General features: G+C 39.7%; 1 protein-coding gene across 1 annotated transcript; it reads right to left on the bottom strand.

Moving 5' to 3' along the window:
* Positions 1-6804: 6804 nt before the first annotated feature.
* On the bottom strand, positions 6805-24477 carry LOC137284909 (uncharacterized). The gene is made up of 13 exons (XM_067816957.1): positions 22911-24477; positions 15992-16243; positions 15399-15517; positions 14868-14972; positions 14513-14593; positions 13893-13980; positions 13644-13698; positions 13033-13140; positions 12419-12557; positions 12060-12175; positions 11619-11692; positions 8729-8779; positions 6805-7201 (listed from the first exon to the last, which is right to left on the bottom strand). Exons 1-13 carry the CDS (start codon positions 24475-24477, stop codon positions 7041-7043), a joined length of 2916 nt encoding a protein of 971 aa, XP_067673058.1. The 3' UTR covers positions 6805-7040.
* Positions 24478-25357: the final 880 nt, after the last annotated feature.

Genomic DNA, 25357 nt, shown 5'->3' with positions numbered 1-25357 from the left:
CCCCGTCGTGATATTGCTGGAATATATTTTAAAGTACTAATCGTGGATGTCCACTCTATGGAAAGCTGGTGAAGGTCAAGTGGTACAAGCAGAACAACGTCATGATTACCAATGGATCTGAGGATATCGTGTACTTTGACCAGTGCAGTGTCAGTGCTGTGTCTTGATTTGTATACCGACTGAAACGCTGACTGAGTCTCGCTGGAACTGACTTTTCTATTACTTTGGGCATAAATGGAAACTTAGACCCAGGACGTTAGTTTCTGGACACATGTGTGTCAAATGGTTCATTCTTGCAGTGGAATAATGACGGCCTCTTGGAAGTAGTTGGGACTAACCGAGTTGTAAGAGGGGTGTTGATATGAGGTGACAGGTCTACAGGTGTCCAAGCTACCTTTGAGAATCCACACTTGCAGGGAACAGCATCGATTATTGAATTCACCTCTTTAGAACCAGTAGCATGGATCGACACCAGTTCCTCAGTAAAAGTACTATCCCGTGAATATGAATGTAACATATATTCTTCAACGTCAAACAACACATGGCTACGTAATCGAAGTATTCTGATATGCATAACAAGATTTATGACAAGACACTACACACAATGTCAAGATATATACATGATTATATTTCCCATTAACCTTGTCACAAGTAAGGAATCGGACACAGAAATGATCTCTAGAATGTATCGACAGGAGCCAAGCTCCAGCAGCTGACGTACTTCCGACATTTCAAAAAGAAACGATTCGCATCTTCATCAAGAGAACCCGAGTTTAGCTTTATTGGTGATTCGTTAAAGTTCCTAAGGGATTGAGTTTTCCTTTTTGGTTTAAAATGGCTGTAACACGCCTTTCACTACCTAATACCGGCGTGCCAATGCTGGGCACGTTAGTGGTTACGTGTCATCTTATCCCGATTGTCGTTTATCATGATCACTGGACCTTTTAGCTCAAATCCGACAGGCCATCGTCATATATGGAGTCTTATGTGCGGCGTTAAAGAGTGCGTTTAGTTTTTAGCAATATTTCAGCTACAATATTGCGGGGGACACCAGTAATGGACTTCACACATTGTACCAATGTGGAGATTCGAACCAAGGTTTTCGGCGTCACTTGGGAGCGTTGTAACCATACGGCTACCCTTCCGCCCCGAGGCATTACAGGTCAAACAACTCACCGCTCATATGTTCACCAGAGGCACTGATGATCTGATCACGGTCTCGGGAAGGATCGGGTTAGAATATTGGCTTTAGTAATCCATGTTTGTCGTAAGAAGCGATTAACGGGATCGGGTGGCCAGGCTCGCTGACTTTCTTGACACGTCATTCATTGGTTCTCAATTACGCAGATTGGTGTTCATGCTCTTTGATCACTAGATTGTCTTGTCCAGATGCGATTATTTACAGACTGCCGCCATACAGCAGGAACATTGCGGAATGCGATGTAAAACTAACCTCACTCCGTTCACGATAATAACGGCAGGAGGTTAGACATGGGCATAACTACCAGCCAATCACGCACGTACAGAGATAAAACTATGGGGAGATGCACCATACATTATATGTCGGTCGTAATGGCATTCACTTCCTCACAGTGTCATCCGACCTATGCCGTGGCATTTCACTCCAACAGACTGTAAACAATTACTGCTTCTACTGCTGCGGCTGACGGAAGTAGTGACGCCGACGACGATGAAGACAATGACGACGGGGACGATGAAAATGATGATGATGATGATGATGATGATGATGATGATGATGATGATGATGATGATGATTTAACAAGTGCCTCAGATGCCCGAATTTCACACAGAGTTTCACTTGAGGGTTTTTCCGATGAAAATGAAGTATCTTTTCGCTTGGTTTGATTGTACTCCAAATGTACTGCAAAGTGGATTAATTCCATACTCGATTATTTATCGACCACCTCCATGTAGCTAGAATATTGCTGAGTGCGCGGTTAAACAACAAACAAACAATCAGTTGTGACTGATTTGTTGAGATTATACATCCTGAAAACAGGTCTGTTTTGAATGTCATATCATGAGGAAGTCGTCATTCACAATCAAGATATTGTACAGGCATGCTTTTTAAAGCACACATAAATCGTTGTTTCCATACACATCCAACTGTCCTCATAAATTGTGTCTTGTCGAATGGTGCCACAGTCATTACCATCTTGTGCAGGTATCACAAACTGATAATCTATCGGTAGAGCAGGACATGCTGATCACGTCCACAAACACCTGGTGTCGTCACTGATGCTGCTGATCCATCTATACAGTGTCATCTGTATCTGGAATAACCGAGACTCTGTAATCTATGGTACTGATGTTTCATATAGTTTAACAGCAAACAAGGATAAACTGTTTCTGATATTTAATTACATCTTCCAGAAGATCCCAGAACCGCAAATTTGTTATAGCAATTTTGTGTATGTATTGGGGACTTACACTGATAATAAGGTTCAGAGTCTATAATGTTTTCGCACTTGTGATAATGGTATCCATCTTGTTTAAAGAACATGATTTTTCCCTGATGTACTGCTTGACAAGTATTAGATGAGCCACGACCTGACAAATGACCCCAATTATATATGGGAACGCCCTCCAGAACATTCCATTTGAAACAAGAAGGAAACAGGTTGTCGTCTAAGTATTGAAAAGTTCAATTTCCCCATCCGAATCGTGTCGTGATTGTGTTTTTTCTGAACTAAATCACCCTACGAGACTCGTACTAAACAGTAGCGCTATTGACTTCAAGCCATGTATATATGTATTGCACGTGCTTAATTGCAAATCTACCTGTAGCAACCAAGTGTATTCGTCCAGATTACTTGCCCCTCCTGTTTGTCACAAACGCGTTCACTGCGCTGGCTCATCTTATACCTGCCAAGCAGTATATGTGGGCAAATCTGTATCCTGGCACCATCTAATTGTACATACTTCAAGGCTTCATTTACCTCAGCTGTCTTTGACACCTCCCAGTAGAGATCTTCATAAAAAGATTCTGGAAATGTATTGGGTTAATTTAAGTTTGATTTTAGGTTTAAAGTTCTTCAGATGGTATTATCAGTGTCTTGACCATTTCGTGTCTTTAGAGGGAGGATGAAGTTTGATGTCTGTGTGACAGTATGTTTCAAGCAACCATATTGCTAGAATTAAGAGATGGTAAAGATAGCTTTCCAGTTGTCATAATGTGTGTTCTAATATCGCGATACCTTCCTTACACCAGGTGTATTCTTGACATACCAACATTGCTACCCAAGTGAAGGAATCAGTGTGCACTACAACCCAAGTTGTATGTGAGGCAGCAAAAGATTAAACAAGGTCTGACATTAACCATCTCATCCCACTGGGCACAAATTCACAGCTGCATGAACAGAGGTATATCCTGTTAAAAGTCACTTACCTAAGATTAGATCACATGTGTTACTGTGCTTCACTGACTACATATAGAGCTACAGATGCCTGACTTCTTGGCCATATGGAAATGTTTGGCAATATAAATGCTCTGTCCACTATATTCTTCTTCTGTGGTATACTGATTGCTGTAATTTTAATGTCATATAGGCTGGTATTGATCAGTAAAAACTGAACAGGCAAAGTTTCATATATTTTTATATTTCCATACACAACATAGTCTCATGGTATAAACAGATATAATGTACAACACCTTATTATGTACACAGACCTGTAGACTCAGATACAAGGAATGTAGTGAAGTGCTTTTACACAACACCGGACATGGGAAACATGTTCAAAATTGACAGCTACTTTGGAGAAATATACTTTATGTGGGCACCATAAAAAATGACATGCAATATATGGACATCTTCAGAGTGGAAATATATTTTAAACGCACCTACGCATAAAATGCTTTATCAGACATTTTGGGATGGACAGGTCACCATAGAGTCCTGACATATGTGTTTTATTACCAGATGTTCTTTGTCAGTTGCAAAGATAACATTGCGTATCCACTGAGATGTAACTGTGCTCTGAATGGATGGCCTCAATAGGGCAACATGAACTGAGAGGAAACTATGCTCTGGATGGGCGGAATCAATTGGCCAACATGCACTGAAAGGGAACTATGCTTGGAATGGACGGCACCAAAAGGGCAACATGAAATGAGACGAAACTATGCTCGGAGTGGATGATATTAATAGGGTAACATGCACTGAGAGGGAACTATGCCCGGAACGGACGGCACCAATATGGCAACATGTACTGAGAGGGAACTATGCTCTGAATGGATGGCAACAATACGGCAACCTGTACTGACAGGGAACTATGCTCTGAAGGGACGGAATCAATAAGGTAAGATGTACTGAGAGGGAACTATGTTCTGGAGGGACGAAATCAATTGGTCTACTGACAGGGAACTATGCTCTGAATGGACGGAATCAATAAGGTAACATGTACTGAGAGGGAACTATGCTCTGAATGGATGGCTCCTATAGGGCAACCTTTACTGAGAGGGGACTATGCTCCGAGAGGGCAACCTGTACTGAGAGGGAACTATGCTCCAATAGGGCAACCTCTACTGAGATGGAAATATGCTCCAATAGGGCAACCTGTACTGAGATGGAACTATACACAAATTGAGTTGGATAACATCTACAAAGAGAACTAATCTGGACAGCATGGAAAGAGAAACTTGTATTAATAAGCCAAATAAGAAACTGTAGTAAACAAACCATGTCACACAGACACAGGCTTTAAGCAGACCTCCAACATGTTCTAAATGTACTAAATGGAAGACACAACTGGAGACATAATTCTTAAATTGTACGGTCTTACTGGAATGAAATAGCACCTCTCACATTCTCACTGTAAAGTCCTATTCTTTATACAATGACCTGATATATAAGTATATTCCTATAGGGAATTACGTTTGCCAAGGGAATGTCTAAATGTGCAAACTAGAATGTTTGTATGTTACTGGTAACCAGGACATCTTTCATTTAATGATAGGCAGATGTCTTTGTTGGCTGACAGTGACACTTACATATCTGTAGGAAATATTGTATACCTACCATCTACACATCCTCACAGTAGGTATACCATCTAATTATTAGCCTATATCTAATCAAATCTAACGTTCAAATAATTATCTTCAATTTTCCTCTGGACAAGACACTGGTATGATTTACACTGTATTTTTGAAACCAAATAAGGTGACTTGATGAAAATGTATACTAGTGCTGAAACATGAATACAAGAGGGAACTGTATTATCGGAGCTCGATCAAGCATTAGTGTTCCTCTTAGAATTGTTCTCAACAATGGTTGGTATAGCAAGGTGTCTGTGCAATACAGGTTGTGTCTCTGCATAGATGATGTACTTGCAACAAAGGGCCCCACTGAAGAACTATAGTGGGTACTGGGGTTGATTTGAGTGAGCTGTCAGGGTCATCTACTATTTGGCTTTATACTGGGTAAGGGCATGCGAGACTTCAAACTGGACAAAAGCATGTGACTTCACTCTGGGGAAAAAATTCTTCAAAACGGGAGAAGAATTCAATAAACCTCAAAAAGAACTTCATTAGGGTGGAGAAAAAACTTCACAAACCGTGGAGAAGGAACTTCAAGATGACTGGAAAGATTCTAGTTTAGGTAGGCACAAACTAATATGTCAAAAAGGAAAGAGATTTCATAATGAGTAGAGAAGAGATTGATAAAGGGTAAAGGTTGGACATGACTCTGTGCTGAGATTTTAGAGGACTTCAAAGCAGAAGAAATCATAGTTGGACACCTGAGTCTGCTATGTTATGGACACTCTGTAGCTATATGGATGATTCAGATTTTGGCTTTGAAAACAAATTGAGACTTCATTAAAAACACAGCCAACATGTAACTATTGACTAATAAGGAAGAATGTTTGTACAATACAGCACAGCACAAAAGTACATTTTGGCATAACCCTGCACTCCAGCCTGACTGTAGATCTCTCCTTGGTTTACAGAAACAGGTCTAGTCAATCAGGACACATCTGACAGAATAGGTGGTTGTACCACCACCTAACTCTCCAGCATTAATGGGCAAAAATAGTATGTTTGAAAATAGGACTTAATCCCAAATTAGACACCCTATGCATCACGATTCTGAAAACAAAAACACTGCAAGCATAAGGTCCAAAACACAATTATATAATAATTGTACATCACCGTTGAATGAACATTCCAAGTTTGTTTCATATTTAGACACTATCAAACATCAGTAAATACTTCTTTCTGCCCATCAATTTATTTGGAATTATCAGGAACTTTGTCTTGAAGCCACTCCGATCGGTACCTGTGCGCTGGGTTGAAATCTGGGTATCATCACAGACATGCTGTTATCACAACACTGATATACACACACTACATGTCTTGGGAGTTAATTATTCCAGCCTCCATAACCCTCTGTAGTCAGGACAATGTCTACCAAATGCAGTCCCTGGAATACATTCTTCACAGTTTCTTCACAGTAATTATAACTGTGTTCAAGTCTCCTTGGAGAGGACAAGCCTCATTTTCACCAGTTGAGCAAACAGAAACTATGTATTATCATAATGGTGAAAACCACCTTGAAATTGGAAGAGATTGGGTGAATTTGGCTGCATAGATGAGAAATTATGATGCCTGTCCAACATGAAACACACAAACATTAAACACAGAATGTTGAGATCTTGTGTGACATTTCCTGGGAAATACACCAAGGTCACAGATCAGGGTCATAAAGAAGGATAACTCCCATCAGACTGAACAAAGGGAGGTAATAAATAACTGAGAGACACACTTTACACAAAGGAGGATCCATATTTTTTTCACATTTGGCATTTTTCTCTCTCAATCCATTTCTCATATGGTATATTTGGAAATGAACTCTGACAGGAGTTTGACACAATGTCGGCTCTTGGAAGAACAACAAGAGCAGCCATCCCTTGCATGACAGATTTCATAACTGTATCCAGCACTTTTCATAATGGTCAAAGGAGCCTTTCACCTAATGCTACTATCACAGATCTGTTTGAGCGTTGCTATGGAAACATTGTGGTCACCTAATAATGGATGACGCTGGATACTGTTTGTGCGAGACATCTGACCGAGGTCGCTGTGAGAAGTCATGTGACCTGGTTAGTCGATGTTGCTGTTCAATCTCTCCCTCCAGTTCTCGCACCTCCAGAAGCAACTTCTCATTCATGTCGCGGATGGCGTCTGAAACACAAACATTCATGTAGATTACTGAATCTACAACACAAACATAACGATAATTGCCTGAGCGTAATGTCTAGAACACAAAGGCAACTCAGTATGTCCATAAAGTACAATGTCTGCAACATGAAAGGTAACTATTTAATGCCATGGATGGTGCAACACTAAGTAGCTATACTTGTCATCTGCAAAAGAAACAGAACATGATTGAGGTAGTGTATTGTGTCTACAACAATAATTATGCCAAGTTTGATGTCTAGAACACAAAGGCAACTCTTTATGCATTTAGAATATGGTGGCTATAACACAAACATATGACTATTGATTCAGATTATGGTATCAAAAACCAAAATATCTATGTAGAGCGTAGCATCTGGAACACTATATTTAAGTTATGATTGAGTTCCTGAACACAAATGAGACTTTACCTATATAGTGTAAATCATTGCAAACAAACATGGTATATGTACACACAAGTAATACAGTAATGACGTTGCTGATAACACCCTTAAAGAAATATCATGATGTATCCATATAGCAGAATGTTAAACAGACAACAACACCATGCTGATAACAACTTACAGTCTTTCATCTTCAGAAAATGGCAGACAATGTCAAACAATACACGACAAATGCACCAGACATCTCACAACATAAAGGAAATACAATTTGAGATTCTGGTTTGGGAAGAGTGGGGGCTGCTAAAAATATTAACTATGGATGAAAATACTTCAAACAATATCTTTGCTTTTGTCTATTGAAAAGAGCCCTGAATCATTGCTGCGAGCTGACTTTGACCAAACAAAGAAATTCATCTCATAGTTTTGACACATGGAATATCTGGGTTTATCTGTGAAATAGAGCATGTCCCCATACAATTCTCCCAGCTCCCCTCCAGAATATCAAATGGTCAGTCAATAATGGGTGCAAGATTGCTAATATAACTGAACATTGTGCTCTATGATCTTGGAAAAATTTTGTTTCTGAGTGTTCACATCACAGAAATTCTGCATGTCCATTCAGCTTCACCTTAGTTGTGTCTACTGTCTATTCAGGCTGTCTACCTTGTGTGTAGTATTACACTGACTACACACAACCCAGTCATCGGTAATGTAAGTGAACTAGTTAGTAGTCAGTGTAACTTCATTTATTGATTCATTACTGCTTCAAATAAATTTTATATCAACCTTTTTGCTGAATTAATATTTATTTTTTCTCAACAAAAAATCATTTGAATGAAAAACCAAAACAGCACCAAATTTGTTCATTTTCATTGTTGAAGTCTTTGTGATGAACAGTCAATCCTTACCTAACAAACAGCAACTCGTACATTTGTTTTACATTATTGGATACAGTTTCATTTAGTCATGGCCTGGGAATAACCATTTGCTTGTCTCATCTAAGACCACTGACATGATACGGCTGGAATATGGCTGATGTAGCATCAAACCACTGCAACCATTCTCCAGCACTGGCCTTCTCAAAACTGAGATCTCCTGCAAAATTCCTCCAAAGGGAGATCACTCTTACCTGACTGTGACGCCTGAGAAGACCTCCTCTCGATAGCTCTGGGTGGTGAAGCTGAAAGGTGAATGTGTGAGGGTAAACTGAACCAGGAGACCTAAATACAGTGTACTTTTCTACCTGTCCATCAATCTTTAGCAACCTAATATCATGGACAAATACGGGCACAGTGACAAAATAAGAACAGATCAGTGCAGTGAAAACTGTACAACTGCAGAAAACATGCAACAAGATGGTGGAAAAAATAATGATCCTTACAACAGATGTCATGCAACCGGGACATCCTTTGACACTGATTTCAAAATCTGGAGGGTCTATTGACTCAGATGAATTGTATTTCACATGTGAGTACCTATCTATTCCTAGCCTATATCTCATCTACCCTTACAAGGCATCTTGTGAAAAGTTCAATGAAACTGAGAAACATAGGTACTGGAGCTCACCCATGTATATTTTAGTGAGCAAGTTTTGTATAACTGCTTAAACAGTATTTCAGTTATAGCACAGCACTAAGGTTGATGTGGAAGAAAAAGACAATTGGTTGAAAACCACAGAAAATGTTATGGTGCCGATGAACCCAGAAACGTAATCGAAATACGGATTCAAACCCTCAACCATTATGTTCCAGCACTGTCAAGCTACATAACAGTTCACAATGAACTCTAGCATCTTAGACCACTGTCCCTATGTAATTACTGAACCTTATGCTAGTGTATGTTGTGTTGTGTTTTGTCTTGAAAACATGCATCTTGATAATATGATCCTTCATTAACATTTTTTGTGAGAAATAAACTGTATGTGTACCAAATAATTATTTAGAGTAATTTTCCACACAAGAATGAACCAACATCACCTAGTCCAAACAACATAGTCGAAACAAAACCTTAAAAGTTATTAATGAGTTTCATAATGAATCTCAATATCAAATAGTGGTTGCACACAGAACAAAGGAAAACTTTTGTCTGTATTCGAAATAGTCACAGCCAAGAGGTTATCAGGGAGATTCATAATGATTGACTAATATCATAGAAGGCTTGCAAAAAGAACGAAACATTTACCCTTAAACACCCATTACCTCAGCTTCAGCCAACTTTTGAAAAGATGCCATATACTGTCATCCAAACAACTGAGAAACACTGGAAGCTAGCACAAAGGTCACTTCTATAGATCAAAGTAGGAAAGTATTAGTACTCAAGCTAGAAATTAAGTTATAATCTCAGTTCTAGATCTCATCCATGAGCATGTTTCTGGGGCAAAGAAGTTGTCTGGGAGGTCAGAGAGCTTCTCTCACTACGCTGGGCAGATGTGTGTAGTTAGTCTGCCTGTCATACATTTACGGTAACATCTACATGCAAAAAAAATCAAATCAGAAAATGATCATTACCTACGGTCTGTGTCTGCAAACAAATTGGACAAAACTTATCAGTAAAACCATTCACTAAAACCACACAGTAAAACCAGTCAATAAAACAAATCCATAATACTAATCAATAAAAGTTTCAACTTCAATGTAAAGGCACTAACATCTTGACTACTGACCAGTGATGAGAATCATTTAAACTTTAAAAAGAAAAGAAAAAAGAATGAAAGTCAGTCAGGGATCTAGTGGATGTTTATTGGCATGTATTGCCCTACATAACTAAATCCTGCAAACCGCAGATAATTCTCATCCATCATCATTTCTTGTGCATGCCTTGCATAAACTCCAATCAACAGTCATCATCCAGAGAAAGCACCTGTAGGAGCATGCCAGTCATCCTCTACATGTGTCATGGGGTGACTAACTACTTGACTAGCAAACAAAATAACACACTTGGCAACCCAGTTATCAAAATACTACCAAGATGACAGTAAGAATATCATAATTAATGGTAACAGATCTAAACTAAAACCAATCAGCATCTCTCATTCATAGTCATGTTACACTCAAAGATTACTTTGATAGGCATAGTAAGAGAGTATTTCTGAATTACTTATTATTCCAAAATCAGTGGTTATCTAGAAATTCTGATTTTGAAGGTCATAATGGTCCCTTGCATTTCCGTCCAGAATTTTTCTTTAGGGAAGTGGACAAAGTAAGTGTAAAATTCAGCCATATTTGGATGTTGTTGAACGCTGTCATCAGCAATATTTCAGCTATCCAAGCAACAGACAATACAGAGTTCAACAGCAAGAACATCAATCTGCAGAATAGAGATACAACGATACGTTGGTCAACCAAGTCCGCAAGTCTGACACTGAAATCCTGTTAATCACCTTTAACTACAAGCATGGGTTGCTGAAGACCATCTCTAACCTATCTTCAACCATGAAGGTACAGTGCATTCTCTTGACCAAAACTTCACACCTTTGTATAAATGATACACTATTTGGATTACTTCCATGAGAATACATTCCTTAATTAATGCAAAGAAAAACTTACGTTAGGGAAGGGATTCTAGGGATACAAAGAGGTTTCTCATTAACTCACCTTGCCATTTGGCTAGCAATGTTCGAGAGCAAAAAAACTTCACTGTCAATTCAAAGAACAATCATATATCATTTGCTGATGTAGCAAAACCTTTTTTTTTCTAAACTCTTTTCCAAAACACGAGGCAGTCATGTTCAAAACTGGATCAGAATAGTGAGCAGTTTTGAAACTCAATGTCTATAATCTTCCATGACCAACTTTCAACAGCAGCCCAGATAACAATGTCTACCAACCACATCATCAAGTCATAAAGGCTAAGGGGACACTATTACCCTACAGGCACCGTGCCATGACATAAGCTTATTAAAATATGAAAAGAACATTCTGAAAAATAAGGTATGTAATTCAAGAAAATTTAGTTCTTTAAACAGCATTCTTATGGTGGGTGTACATCTGTGTAATACTACTCTCCTGTAAACTCATTACCTTGCCGTACTGGTCCATTTATGCGGCCGTGAGGATGCATCATGTGGCCGCCATTCTGCACGAATTCCGACATTCTGTAACCACAGCAACCGTTTCTTCATTGCCACAAATACACACTGGGCAATGTTAAAGACAGAAAAGCTTCTTCAAAAGCTTCTCAAAGCTGGATGATATTTGAATGAGTGAGTAAAGTTTCACACCACTTTTAGCAATATTCCAAAGATATCAGGTCGGGGACACCAGAAATAGGTCTTCATACACTGTACTCACGTACCAAATTGAAGACCTGGGTGATGAGTGTACACTTTAAACACTTGGGTACTCCACCCCTCCAGTATAATATTTGAACTGAAAATGATATTTCTTCTGCAGCCTTTGATAATTGAGCATTATTGTCCATCTCAGGATGTGTAGATTGTCTACATGAACATCATGACTTACCCTTTCTGACCCCTGACAACTGGGTCGGGCAGACGGTGGGGCGGTCTCATAGGATGACCACCAGGTGGCGACATCACCACACGACTGGCAGGGTCAGGGTGGGGCAGGTCTTGATGCTGTAAAATATGTAATAAGCCATCTGAGGTAAAAAAATCCAGAAGGGTAAATTGTTTTAGTATTCTTTTGAGCAATGTAAACAAGACGTTTCACTTAATCCTTTCGCAGAATTTGACTTGAGTATGATAATGATTCTGCTATAACCATAACAGTTTACATCTCCGTAGCATCACAGTCCATCATGCTGATGCTACTGACACTGGGTTCTTGGAATGTAGGGTTTAATCATTAGGTGCACTCACTGGAAGCCTTTGTGGGATACGATGACCATTCTGCCCTGGGGACTGTCGAGGTGACCCCATGTCATACTGGTTGAAGCCGTCATAACGCTGCAAGGGACGTTGTGCCTGCTGCAATGCTGCCGGACTTGTTGAGACAATTCTACAAAAAGCAGAAATGATGAAATACTTCTGTATGCTCATCTGTTACCAAATACGCACGAGGAAAGGCAATCCTTTAGCAATCTGTGTTCCAATCCTTTGAATGATTCATCTTTGATTCAGCAACACTCCACTACAGTGTTGCTTTCATAAAGCAATAATACAGTCCTGGTTTCCTGGCACTATATATAACCTGTCTAGATATTCCATACTTTCAACACTCATCCAACCTTCCACCCTCTTCTACAGTCATCCTGTTGAATGGAGCTACCCACCTCTTTCAACATAGCACTCTCTGCAATGCCCATCTTATTTAGTCCTGGACTGTCTCCATCCTTTCTACAACTTTCATCATACCTACAAGTCCAGATACTAATCTCATCAACAATCATCCTATATGCCAAAGCTTCCACTCTCTTCAACAGCCCTATCACATTTCAAGATCATCAGTTCTCCTTACCACTCATCCTACCTACCTTTCTAGATCCTCCACTCTCTTCATCAGCTTCTCATTCTCTCTGTACAGGGTCTGCTGTTCTCGTCGGACCTTATCCCTTCCGGCATGAAGATCAGAATTCTCTCCCCTTAAGATGAAAGTATGTCTCTCAGTCAAATCTAACAAATGAACATGGCAAATCATCTCCTGCTCTTGGCTTGAAATATCAATAATGATTCAGAAACACATGCTATGATACAGTGGACCATGCTATTGGATGAGATATCTATGTGAATGTGGACAGGTGTTAGTTGCATTGTTTCCAAAATATTCTCATCATGTCCTTTTCTTTGTACAAGCAGCACACTAACAACTGACCTGAGTGAGTGAGTGAGTGAGTTTAGTTTTACGCCGCACTCAGCAATATTCCAGCTATATGGCGGCTGTCTGTAAATAATCGAGTCTGGACCAGACAATCCAGTGATCAACAGCATGAGCATCGATCTGCACAATTGGGAATCGATGACATGTGTCAACCAAGTCAGCAAGCCTGACCACCCGATCCCGTTAGGTGCCTCTTACAACAAGCTGAGTCGCCTTTTATGGCAAGCATGGGTTGCTGAAGGCCTATTCTACCCCGGGACCACTGACCTGAGATTCTCGTTTTCCACCATGTACTCCTGGAGCATCTCATACAGACCACTTTCTGAAAAACAAACAAAGTATCAATCACAGCTAATGCGTCAACAACTTGGATAGGTGAATAGTTTATTTATTACAATCTGAACATATATACTTAGCACCCAGAAATAATTCAGTTTCACAATATCCCCCCCATGAGGTTTTGAGCCATGCTGCTTCTGAAGGGCTATTTCTGAGTGAATGAGAAGCAATGTCAACCTTTCTGCTGCTGCTCCTTCATAAACTTCATGAACTTCTCATCATTCTCCTTCTGCAGCTGTCCCTTCGGCTTGGCCGGGAACTCCAGCTGTGGATATAGAAGGGAAATGCTATGTTCTTAAATGCTGCACTTAGAAATATTCCAGCTATATGGCAGGATTCAGTCAATAGTCTTGTCTGAACTACACAATCCAGTGATCAACAGTATGAACTATGCATTTTGGATACGATGACATGTGTCAAGCAAGTAAACAAGTCTGACCAACTGATCCTGTTTGTTGCCTCTTACGACAAGCATGAGTTGCTGAAGGCCAATAGTAACTCCGATCTTCACAGAGACACAGAGCAATGGGATTCAAATGGCATACCTTGACTTCATATGTATTTTGATATTTTCAGGAGTGACCACATTGTCGTATTCTTTCTAATTTTCAGATACATGCAAACAGTTATTCACCTACTGTTTTGTTTTTTCCAGTGTTTTGATTAATAAAACAACACATACTAATTTCTTCCAGTTCCATTTCTCTCTAATTGTTTAAAATGTTATTGCAAATGGTCATTTTCATCCTTTGGCGCATTTTGTGGTTTTCCACACGTGTTCAAATATCAGTTCTCACCTGCTGTCTCAAATAGTGGTTTTCATTCCTCAATATTTTTATTTCTCTCTTCAAACTAAGTATCAGCTTCTCCCTGGGATCCTATGAACAAGAGAAAGAACATGCGAACCAATGTTTGTTTGTGTAACGCTTCACACAGCAATATTATTGATTGACTGACCTCAAGGGCATCGGTCTACTCAAACTGGGATACAATGACATACATGCACCCTGTCAGCAAGTCTGACCATCTTATCCCATTAGAAACTGCTTACGATAAGTATAGCTTGCTGGACACCTCAATCTTCACTCAGTTAACATGCAGACATAGAAACAAGAATGTTCAATTTTAACAATGTGCAATAGTTCCCCTCACCATCTTCACAGTCGGTTTTGTTTTGATCTTCTTGGCCCGACTGGCGTATCGGAGAGTATTCATAGTTTCTGCCACATTGCAGGAGGAAGGGGTGATACATGTGATCTGAAACAAGGTCAAGGCCACACAGTAAACTCACAAATTATTCTCTCAAAGATAGCCCTGTATGTGGCTCTAGAGTATAGTTAAAATTAAGAATCCTACAAAGCATTCATGCATGACAAAAGGTCTGTTTTTAGCAATGTGTACCTAATTCCAATTCTTTACTGATATTTGGTTAACTGTTTACGCCAAATGGTGTCTCAGAAAATGACACGCTGTAAGATTATCTTCTACAATACATTACTTCAACAGTTTCTGCAGCTGTCTACACAGAACAAAGATGTATTCTAACTTACACAACATTGTCCAATTGAACCTAACAAAAATAGCTAAATTTTGCACTAAAAACAAACAGAAATGAGGTAGGAATTGGCCTGAGCCCAGCGTTTTGAGTGCCTCATGTAATGTCATACACGATGACAGACTCACCATCAGGGTGACACCGTTGCCTCCTAGACTGTCTGCCAGGAGCTTAGTGAGTTTGCTGTCTCGGTACGGGATGTGTCCATGTCTCCGTTTGGAGTCCCCCAGATGGGAGATGCAGTTACCTAGGCAGACACCAAATGAAGATAAGGATGGATGAAGATACTGACTGAAGACAGAGGTTAGTATTCCAGATGACTGCATTATAAACTAACATGGATGTTGTGCTTGCTCACGTCAACACCATGTCACAGTGAGTAAACTGGTAACTCAGTATAGCAATCACACAAAGTATACTGGCACCAAAGTCTGCCTGTCTTTTTCTATCCACTCAATGTCGACCCAGGCATGTAAACAATCAGTACCATCCTTAGAATGACACAGATGGGGATCAAAACTCCTTACAGTTTACTTGCAAGACAAATGTTTTATCACGTTGCCATTGAGAGTTCCTCAATCAGTAAAGCACAGATCATGTTATTATTTAGTCAGTGGACTAATATGACTAAATGGCAAAAGGTTGTTGAATAAATTATTTCCAAATATAATAAAGACAAACAAGTGACAATCAGTCACTTGCCAAGAATCAGCACACCAACCTAGGACTAAGAGACTTTTGTTGATGCTGTTGGATTCATACATGACCCCTGCCCCAGATCCTGTTGTGTTGTCCTTGACCTTCTCACTCCCAGCAAGGTCAACGAAGGATAGCTTTCCCCGCTTGGTGACATAAAGGTTGTCATCTTCCTGATCTGCCTGGGTCTCTGAGTCGATTGTCACGGTCAACATACTGTGGCTACGACTAGAGAACTCATTCAGACCATGGGACCCTGTCTGGCGATTCCGCAAACCTGACAAGAGAAATTATGATCTTACATCAAAGAGGGAAAAAATAGGAATCTTGTGAAAAGGACTTGAGAGAACATATAGTGTTGTATGAACCCTGATCAAATACATCATAACACACTGGAAGTATTTGTTTAACTAGACATGAAGAATCTTGTCTGAAGTAAAAGCGACAGTGAGATACATCTCAGTTCTGCATGAGAAGTTACCCAACCTAAGCATAATCTGACTGGTCACTGGTCTAGACAGATATATGCTGTTCTTCTTCCATGTTTAACAGAACTGAAACCTTTATATTGCATTTTAACCCACAAACCCTCTACGAAGACAACCTTTGATTATCAGTCTGCTAGTGATTTTTAGGGGCATGGAAGTTAAAGCGCATGCAGGCTCTCAAAATCTGTTATTTTACTTTAAACGAGTGCCTCTTTGATCTAAAATTCAGCGGTGAGCAGTAATTCTCACTTCATTTAAAAGCAAAACCTAAACAGAAAGTTCCAAATGTAAATAACAAAGGCTGTAGTCATGTTCTTAGCATCTATATCAAAGGGCAGTACCACAGATAAACATAATAAAGTGATATGGCTTACAAAGCTTGGGAACTTATCTACTTTTCATTTAGATGCAACGCCCAAACTTTGGCAGAGAGCTATCACATCCAAGTGAGTGGATGAATATGGCTTTACTCTGCTTTTAGCAATATTTCAGCAATATCACGGTGACAGACATCAGAAATGGGCTTCAAATAATGTACTCATGTGGGGAATCAAATCCTGGTGTTCAATGTGACAAGTGGACGCCTTAACCATTTGGCTTCCCCACTGCCCCAAGTCACATCAGAGCAACATTTTAGTGGGATTGTGCTCAAATAGTTGATACCTCAAAATCTGATGTAATGAGGGCATTGTGTGGAAAATATTGTTAGGCATGTTGTGGAGAGTACAGTGTGTTGTATAGAGTTTTGTCAAACAGGCACTTACAGTGGGAGGATAAGGATACAACCACCATTGATTTATAGTATAGGTTGGCATAAGATCAATACATAACAAGGTTGAACTGTATTGGAGCCTAGCACTATTGTGATAAACACTGCAGTCTAAATAAACACGTTGTTACCCACTCAAACAACATGTAGATGGTGCAGTTTTGAGCCCATACAAGTAAAAAAAATAATAGGCATGTTGACCAAAACCAGTTAGTGAGAATAAATTATCTGAAAGTAACCAATTATTCAATTAACAGTGATGCCTGCCATCAGTACCAGCATTTCCCACATATTACTACATATTACTAGATATTACTAGATATTACTAGGTATTACCAGATATCACTTCACTCAAGACCAGGATCAATTACTAGACACTGACTCCAACCTGAAGAGGTGGTGGGGTAGTGAAGTGGTTGAAGCATTCTAGTTGAGGACCTGGGTTTCATTCCCCACATGGGTACAGCCCTTTTTGCATGTCCCTTATGATGATATTGTTGGAAAAATTGCTAAAAGAAGCGGAAAACCATATTCCCCCACTCAATCATTTCCTTACCAACTCATCAAGTACTTTGTGAATGAAAATACAATTGCACAAACCAGAAAACAAACACAACATAATATCATAAATACCAATACATCTAGCCACTATCAGTAGTATTGGGAAGGCCAAACCAATTTTATTTCATGTTTTATGAATTCCCTTGTAGTATTTTTCAAGAATAAGAAAGAAAAATACTACAAATTAACTTTCTCCACCCAAAAAATAAAATCCTCACGTTTTATTGGCCTAAAATGTTAACTTACAACAAAAAACGATTTAGATTGTTTTCTATTTTTTTTGCAATATAAATGCTTCATAAGCTGTCAAAAGTAAAACAATTTAGGTATTTAGAAGGAATATTCAAATCCAACTATGCAAGGCCAAAAATGCAGCACCTCAAATAACTGGCATAATCGTGCCCAACATAATATATTATAATTATGATTTTCTCCGAGTTTCACTGTTTCTCTTCCATTTTGCTTTATTCATATCTATAACATCTCTCACTTCAATGTTTGCATATGTCCAATTGTGTTTTGTGCAGGCAAATATTTCGGCTATTGTTTTTTTATATTCTCCCCATGCTTTAAAGCTAGCATGTTAATGGATATCGTAACACATAAATGGTGACTCACAAGCCACTTGCACTCTATTAACTCATTTAAAATCAATTTGTCTGTAAACTTGAACGTTGATATGTTTTATCTCCCAGCTGATTTTTTCAATCTGCCACACAGACCATGCTTCAGGTTCAATCAGATCAGTCACTACCTCAAAGGTCACGATTTTAGACAGATACATGAACATGATCCCTCTTTAAATGACTCAAAGTGGTATGTCATTTTCAAAAACAAAATGCATCCATATGTATCTTGTTTCACGTCCTCTGTGCTCTCAAATACTCTGTGCTGATATCTAGATTAATAACAACATATCACAGTAACCATTTTTCTCTTCACTGACAGACCTCACTACACAGATCTTTCTGATAGTCCGTGAACCCCCTTACAGCTCAGCTCTTTTTTAGGTCCAAAAGCCATAAATGAAGCAAGTCAAGATTTCTTCATTTTTAAGCACTGTGAATCTTCCATCTCACTTTTCAATTCATAAGGAATTATTTGTGTTTTTCAACATTATATATACTCTGCAACTGACCCTACCAAGAACACAGTCCAGTAACCATTTGCCTCATCACTAACATACCAAATAGCTAGTAACCAAACAGCATCTAAGTATTCTGACAGACAGATCAGAATACTATTCTACCAACATAGAAACCACCTATCCTCACTCACTGACATATACTCATGAAGTGTACAACTGAACTCTCTCTCTCTCTCACTCACTGACATATACTCCTGAAGTATACAACTGAACTCTCTCTCTCCTTTTGACATATATTCATGAATTGTACACCTGAACTCACTCTCTCTCTTACTAACTGACATATACTCATGAAGTGTACAATTGAACTCACTCTCTCTCTCACTGACATATACTCATGAAGTGTACAACTGAACTCTCTCTCACTCACTCACTGACATATACTCATGAAGTGTACAACTGAACTCTCTCTCACTCACTGACATATGCTCATGAAGTGTACAACTGAACTCTCTCTCTCACTAACTGACATATACTCCTGAAGTGTACAACTGAACTCTCTCTCTCTCACTCACTGACATATACTCATGAAGTGTACAACTGAACTCTCTCTCTCTCACTCACTGACATATACTCATGAAGTGTACAACTGGACTCTCTCTCTCACTCACTGACATATACTCATGAAGTGTACAACTGAACTCTCTCTCTCTCACTCACTGACATATGCTCATGAAGTGTACAACTGAACTCTCTCTCTCACTAACTGACATATGCTCATGAAGTGTACAACTGAACTCTCTCTCACTCACTGACATATACTCCTGAAGTGTACAACTGAACTCTCTCTCTCTCACTCACTGACATATGCTCATGAAGTGTACAACTGAACTCTCTCTCTCTCACTCACTGACATATACTCATGAAGTGTACAACTGAACTCTCTCTCTCTCTCTCACTGACATATACTCATGAAGTGTACAACTGGACTCTCTCTCTCACTCACTGACATATACTCATGAAGTGTACAACTGAACTCTCTCACTCACTCACTGACATATACTCATGAAGTGTACAACTGAACTCTCTCTCACTCACTGACATATGCTCATGAAGTGTACAACTGAACTCTCTCTCACTCACTCACTGACATATACTCATGAAGTGTACAACTGGACTCTCTCTCTCACTCACTGACATATATTCCTGAAGTGTACAACTGAACTCTCTCTCTCTCACTCACTGACATATACTCATGAAGTGTACAACTGAACTCTCTCACTCACTCACTGACATATACTCATGAAGTGCACAACTGGACTCACTCTCTCTCTCACTGACATATGCTCATGAAGTGTACAACTGAACTCTCTCTCTCACTAACTGACATATACTCCTGAAGTGTACAACTGAACTCTCTCTCTCTCACTCACTGACATATACTCATGAAGTGTACAACTGAACTCTCTCTCTCACTCACTGACATATGCTCATGAAGTGTACAACTGAACTCTCTCTCTCACTCACTGACATATACTCCTGAAGTGTACAACTGAACTCTCTCTCTCTCACTCACTGACATATACTCATGAAGTGTACAACTGAACTCTCTCTCTCTCACTCACTGACATATACTCATGAAGTGTACAACTGGACTCTCTCTCTCACTCACTGACATATACTCATGAAGTGTACAACTGAACTCTCTCACTCACTCACTGACATATACTCATGAAGTGTACAACTGAACTCTCTCTCTCACTCACTGACATATGCTCATGAAGTGTACAACTGAACTCTCTCTCTCACTAACTGACATATACTCCTGAAGTGTACAACTGAACTCTCTCTCTCACTAACTGACATATACTCCTGAAGTGTACAACTGAACTCTCTCTCTCACTCACTGACATATACTCATGAAGTGTACAACTGAACTCTCTCTCTCTCACTCACTGACATATGCTCATGAAGTGTACAACTGAACTCTCTCTCTCTCACTCACTGACATATACTCCTGAAGTGTACAACTGAACTCTCTCTCACTCACTGACATATACTCATGAAGTGTACAACTGAACTCTCTCTCTCACAAACTGACATATACTCCTGAAGTGTACAACTGAACTCTCTCTCTCTCACTCACTGACATATGCTCATGAAGTGTACAACTGAACTCTCTCTCTCACTAACTGACATATACTCATGAAGTGTACAACTGAACTCTGTCTCACTCACTGACATATACTCCTGAAGTGTACAACTGAACTCTCTCTCTCTCACTGACTGACATATACTCATGAAGTGTACAACTGAACTCTCTCTCACTCACTGACATATGCTCATGAAGTGTACAACAGAACTCACTCTCTCACTTTGACATATATTCATGAATTGTACACCTGAACTCATTCTCTCTCTCACTGACATATACTCATGAAGTGTACAACTGATCTCTCTCTCACTGACATATACTCATGAAGTGTACAACTGAACTCACTCTCACTCAGACATATACTCATGAAGTGTAAAACTGAACTCATGCTCTCTCACTCACTCACTGAGAGAGCTACCAACAGCAGTACACCTCACTTAGCTCATATTCACAGTGCATGTCTAATGCCTGAAAGTTGTTTACATAAATACAGAAGGGTTATGTGATCTATCTGTTTCTCCTTTCAGTCAATAAAACATAAAACATTCCAAAGGGTTCAAAAGCCTTGATCAAACACAGCGTGAGTGAAGTAACTTCAGACAGCCAGCATTATTCCTGAACACAAACCAGACCCGATATCTCCCATGATACATATCTACCCCTGTGACAAACACTTTAAAGTATCATGGAAATAACAGCAGGGATTTACCTTGAGTCCTATATATCTGAGGGTCCCTGGGACTCATACTCCTAATTTTCAGGGGGCATGGACTACAAAATGGGGGGGCGCAGACACTTACATATTATTATTAACACTATGTTATAATGTTGTTTTAATTGAGTCACTGTTATTGTATTGTGTATCATGATCATCACACTGTTACAGCAATTAAATTTCAATTGATACCATAACCTGGCTAGTAGCAGACTCAGTGATACCATATTGTGACTTAATTGAATTTTTTATGAAATATATTTGGACTTTTTCTGCTTTCTTGCAGATGCAGTCATAAATATTGTTGTGTCCATTGTTAATTTTTATGTGTTAGGATGCAAACATTTGTGTCCCACAAATCCCTGTAACAGGAGATTGTCAAACCACATACCTGCATTACATAGTTCCTGGCTTAACCTACAGTCACTGTAGTACAACTATCTGCAGCACCAAGACATATATTTTAGACATTCTGAATTTAGCCCATAGCCTCTGTTTCAGGATTAGATTTTCATAATTGAGAGAATTAGGGCCACTTAGATAGTCTACCGATCTCTACAAGATTTAAACCAAGGGTTGTATTAATGAAATCACCACAACTGACTGTAAGGGTTTAGGTATCAGAATCTACCCCTTCAAACCACAAGTATCTGTGAAGTCAGTAGAATCTATCTTGAGTAACATCAAGTCAGATCAGGAAAACTGACTACGCATGAAGTTTTCTGTGTTTCTACAGAAATCAATTGTCACATTATTTGACAACCTATTCCAGCCAGGTTCAGAAGTATCACAAGTATTTGAATATAAACTTCATAACTGTGTTTTTATGTATGCGGTATCTGAGCATAAATTTGTTACAAAAAATTACAGGAGAGAGTATTTATAGATATATTAACTTCTCTACTTTAAGTATATTTTGTTTTTTCCAAAATAAAGAATTTGACATACATACATTCCCACCTATATGTGTATAACTTCTATTAGAAGACACGGACACGTTCTGTAACCGCCTTATCCAGCATGCATCCTCATCTTCTAACTTATACGTGTATCACTTCTACAGGCTGTTCAAAGACTCCAAAAGAATACATCCTGATACTCTCATCTACTTTTTCATTCTACTATCAGTGAAAGAAGACTCATTAAAGAGCCTATTTTACCTAAGCCACCTTGAATATTATGCTTGCCCTTGAGTTCCCCTGTATCTGTATCACTGCTTTCTGACTGATCTTCATCATCCTCAGCCTGGGAGTTATGACCCTTGTCATCAGAATTATCTCCCTTGTCATCAGAATGTTTCCCCTTGTTTTCTGAATTATCTCCCTTATTCATTCCAGGAAGTCCAATCTCTACATTCTCTATGTCAAGTCTCATTGGGCCAATAGTTGCCCCACTGTCTGTCATCAAGTAACACAAGTATATGTCGTTTCCATCATATTCCTCCACTATGTTGAAGTCATCAAGATGATCCAATATGTCTGAACTAGAACCCTCATCCATCTTGCCTCCACTGCTGTCCTTGTCACTTTTATGAGAATGAGATGAGGAGTTATTACCACTCCGTAACACATACTGAGGTTTTTCCTGAGCCATAACAAATGTATCCCCTCTTTGGTCAGTCTGATGTGATTTTCTTTCCAGCTCAGTGTTGAGCCTGCCTATCTGTTTCAGGTAATGTTTAGCACTGAGGCTCTTGAGTTCATCAGGAATATCATCAGTGTTGTGTGATCTCCGAACTTCAGTAGGACTGTCCCTGCCTGCTTCCTCCTCTTCTATCTCCTGAAGCCGTGCGTGGTGGGTCGCTGCTACCTCCCGTGGAGAATTCACACGCACTTTCTTCTTCTTCTGTTTCGCTTTGAGTTTCAAAACAGGAGGCTGTGTAACACCCACCCGACGAGATCGTGGAGTATCATTGACAGATCTGGGCTTATCAGGCTCACTGTCGTCCGAACCACTCTGTTGTTTCCTACTCCTTCGTCTCCTGACCTTATTGTCGGTGTCAGAAGAACTGTTATCTGTGACATTACGAGACTTCTTATTGGGTCGGCTTGTTTCCCAATCAGTGTCTGAGTGAGTGAGTCCATCAGCACTTAGCTCAGTTTCAAACACCACTGATATTGGAGAATCAGGGAGTTTGGAAGTCTGGATGCCTCTGTCCACTGTGTCTCTTGAACCAGGCACTGACCTTGACTGACCTCGGTTATGTTTACCCCGACTCCTGTTAGAGTGTTTGTTTTCAGCAGTTGAGTATCTTTCAACATATGGTTTCCAATGAGTACTTGTTGCAACATTCACAATCTTTGTCTGATGTCGCACATTATCATCAACCTGAGTCCCCATGTCCAGATTCCAGGTTTTATCATTACGGAACCTCAGCTGTGGTCGTCTTCTGCCTCTTCTTCCTCTGAAGTATGATGAGTTGGGGTCACTCATCCGCCGATGTCTGACTCCCCTTCTAGGAGGTCTGATACTGTCACTATGTGACCTGTGAAAGTCAGCATCATTGTCAGAGTCATCTCCTGTCACAGGAGAGAACAAATATGCATCCCGCCGAAATGCTACAGCTATAGGTGAGTGACTCCCAACACTTGCCTCACTTCGATCATCCATACCTACTCCACCACCCCTTGCCTGGGGGGGTACAGGTGGACGGGCATAGGGGTTAGTGTACCCTTTCTGACCCGGGTACACATCTGATGGGTACACCTCAGGTCCAGGTCCAGCATAACGAGACATGTTCAGCAGACAACTCACACAAGGTCTGATTCTCCTTTCTCCATTACAAAACTACAGCTCTGTCCAAACAGTACAACACAACATTCAACACTCTTTGTTCACACCTTAAACAGTTTCAGTGAAACTGGCAAATAAAATCACTTTCCATACAAATTAATCACATAAGTTACAAAATCACATATTTCTCATCTGTTATGGCATCCAGTCAAGGAACTCTCTTCAGAATTTCCCAGTTCCAGCTACTGTATAATCCTTGTATAATCCCGGTCTCCAGGTTAAACCAGCAGTTGCTGTGTGCCTGTTGTACTTCTGTCGCTAACTGCCATTCAGATTTCAAGTGCTATGTAAATGGACAACATGCTGCCACCAATTCAGATCTTTATCTAATCATCCAATAATCACCCACGGCCTCTCCTCTTGACGTTCATCAATAGCCACTTGACTACTCCATGCAATTTAACCTGTCCGCCCTCACAGTCACTGCACTGTTACTGGTGTCAAATATTACACAGTTTGTTGTCTTGAAAATATAAATTCTCATAGCTTCTTAATTGAAGTCTGTAGCAAACACCATAAAATATAAATTATCACATGGTCACTTGTTATAATCCAGATCACGAAAATGGGTACATGGGTACGATACAGGTAAACACTTTTGAACTGAAGAGCAGATTTCTATCATTTGTGACTGTTACTATACACAGGTATATACACAGGGTCTTCTTATGAATGGGATAATACATATTCAACACATATTTATACACTATCAGACTGGATTGTCCCCAGTGAAAAGCCTAGCCCTTGTGAGGACTATGAAAGCCCGGACTGGAGTCATACAGTCCCACAATAGCAACTGTGCTGGGACATTGAGCTGAACAAT

The sequence above is a fragment of the Haliotis asinina genome, chromosome 1 (genome assembly GCF_037392515.1).
Source record: "Haliotis asinina isolate JCU_RB_2024 chromosome 1, JCU_Hal_asi_v2, whole genome shotgun sequence".
NCBI lineage: Eukaryota > Metazoa > Mollusca > Gastropoda > Lepetellida > Haliotidae > Haliotis > Haliotis asinina.
The sequence above is the reverse complement of the archived record's forward strand: the minus strand, read 5'-3'. Positions and strand labels throughout refer to the sequence as shown.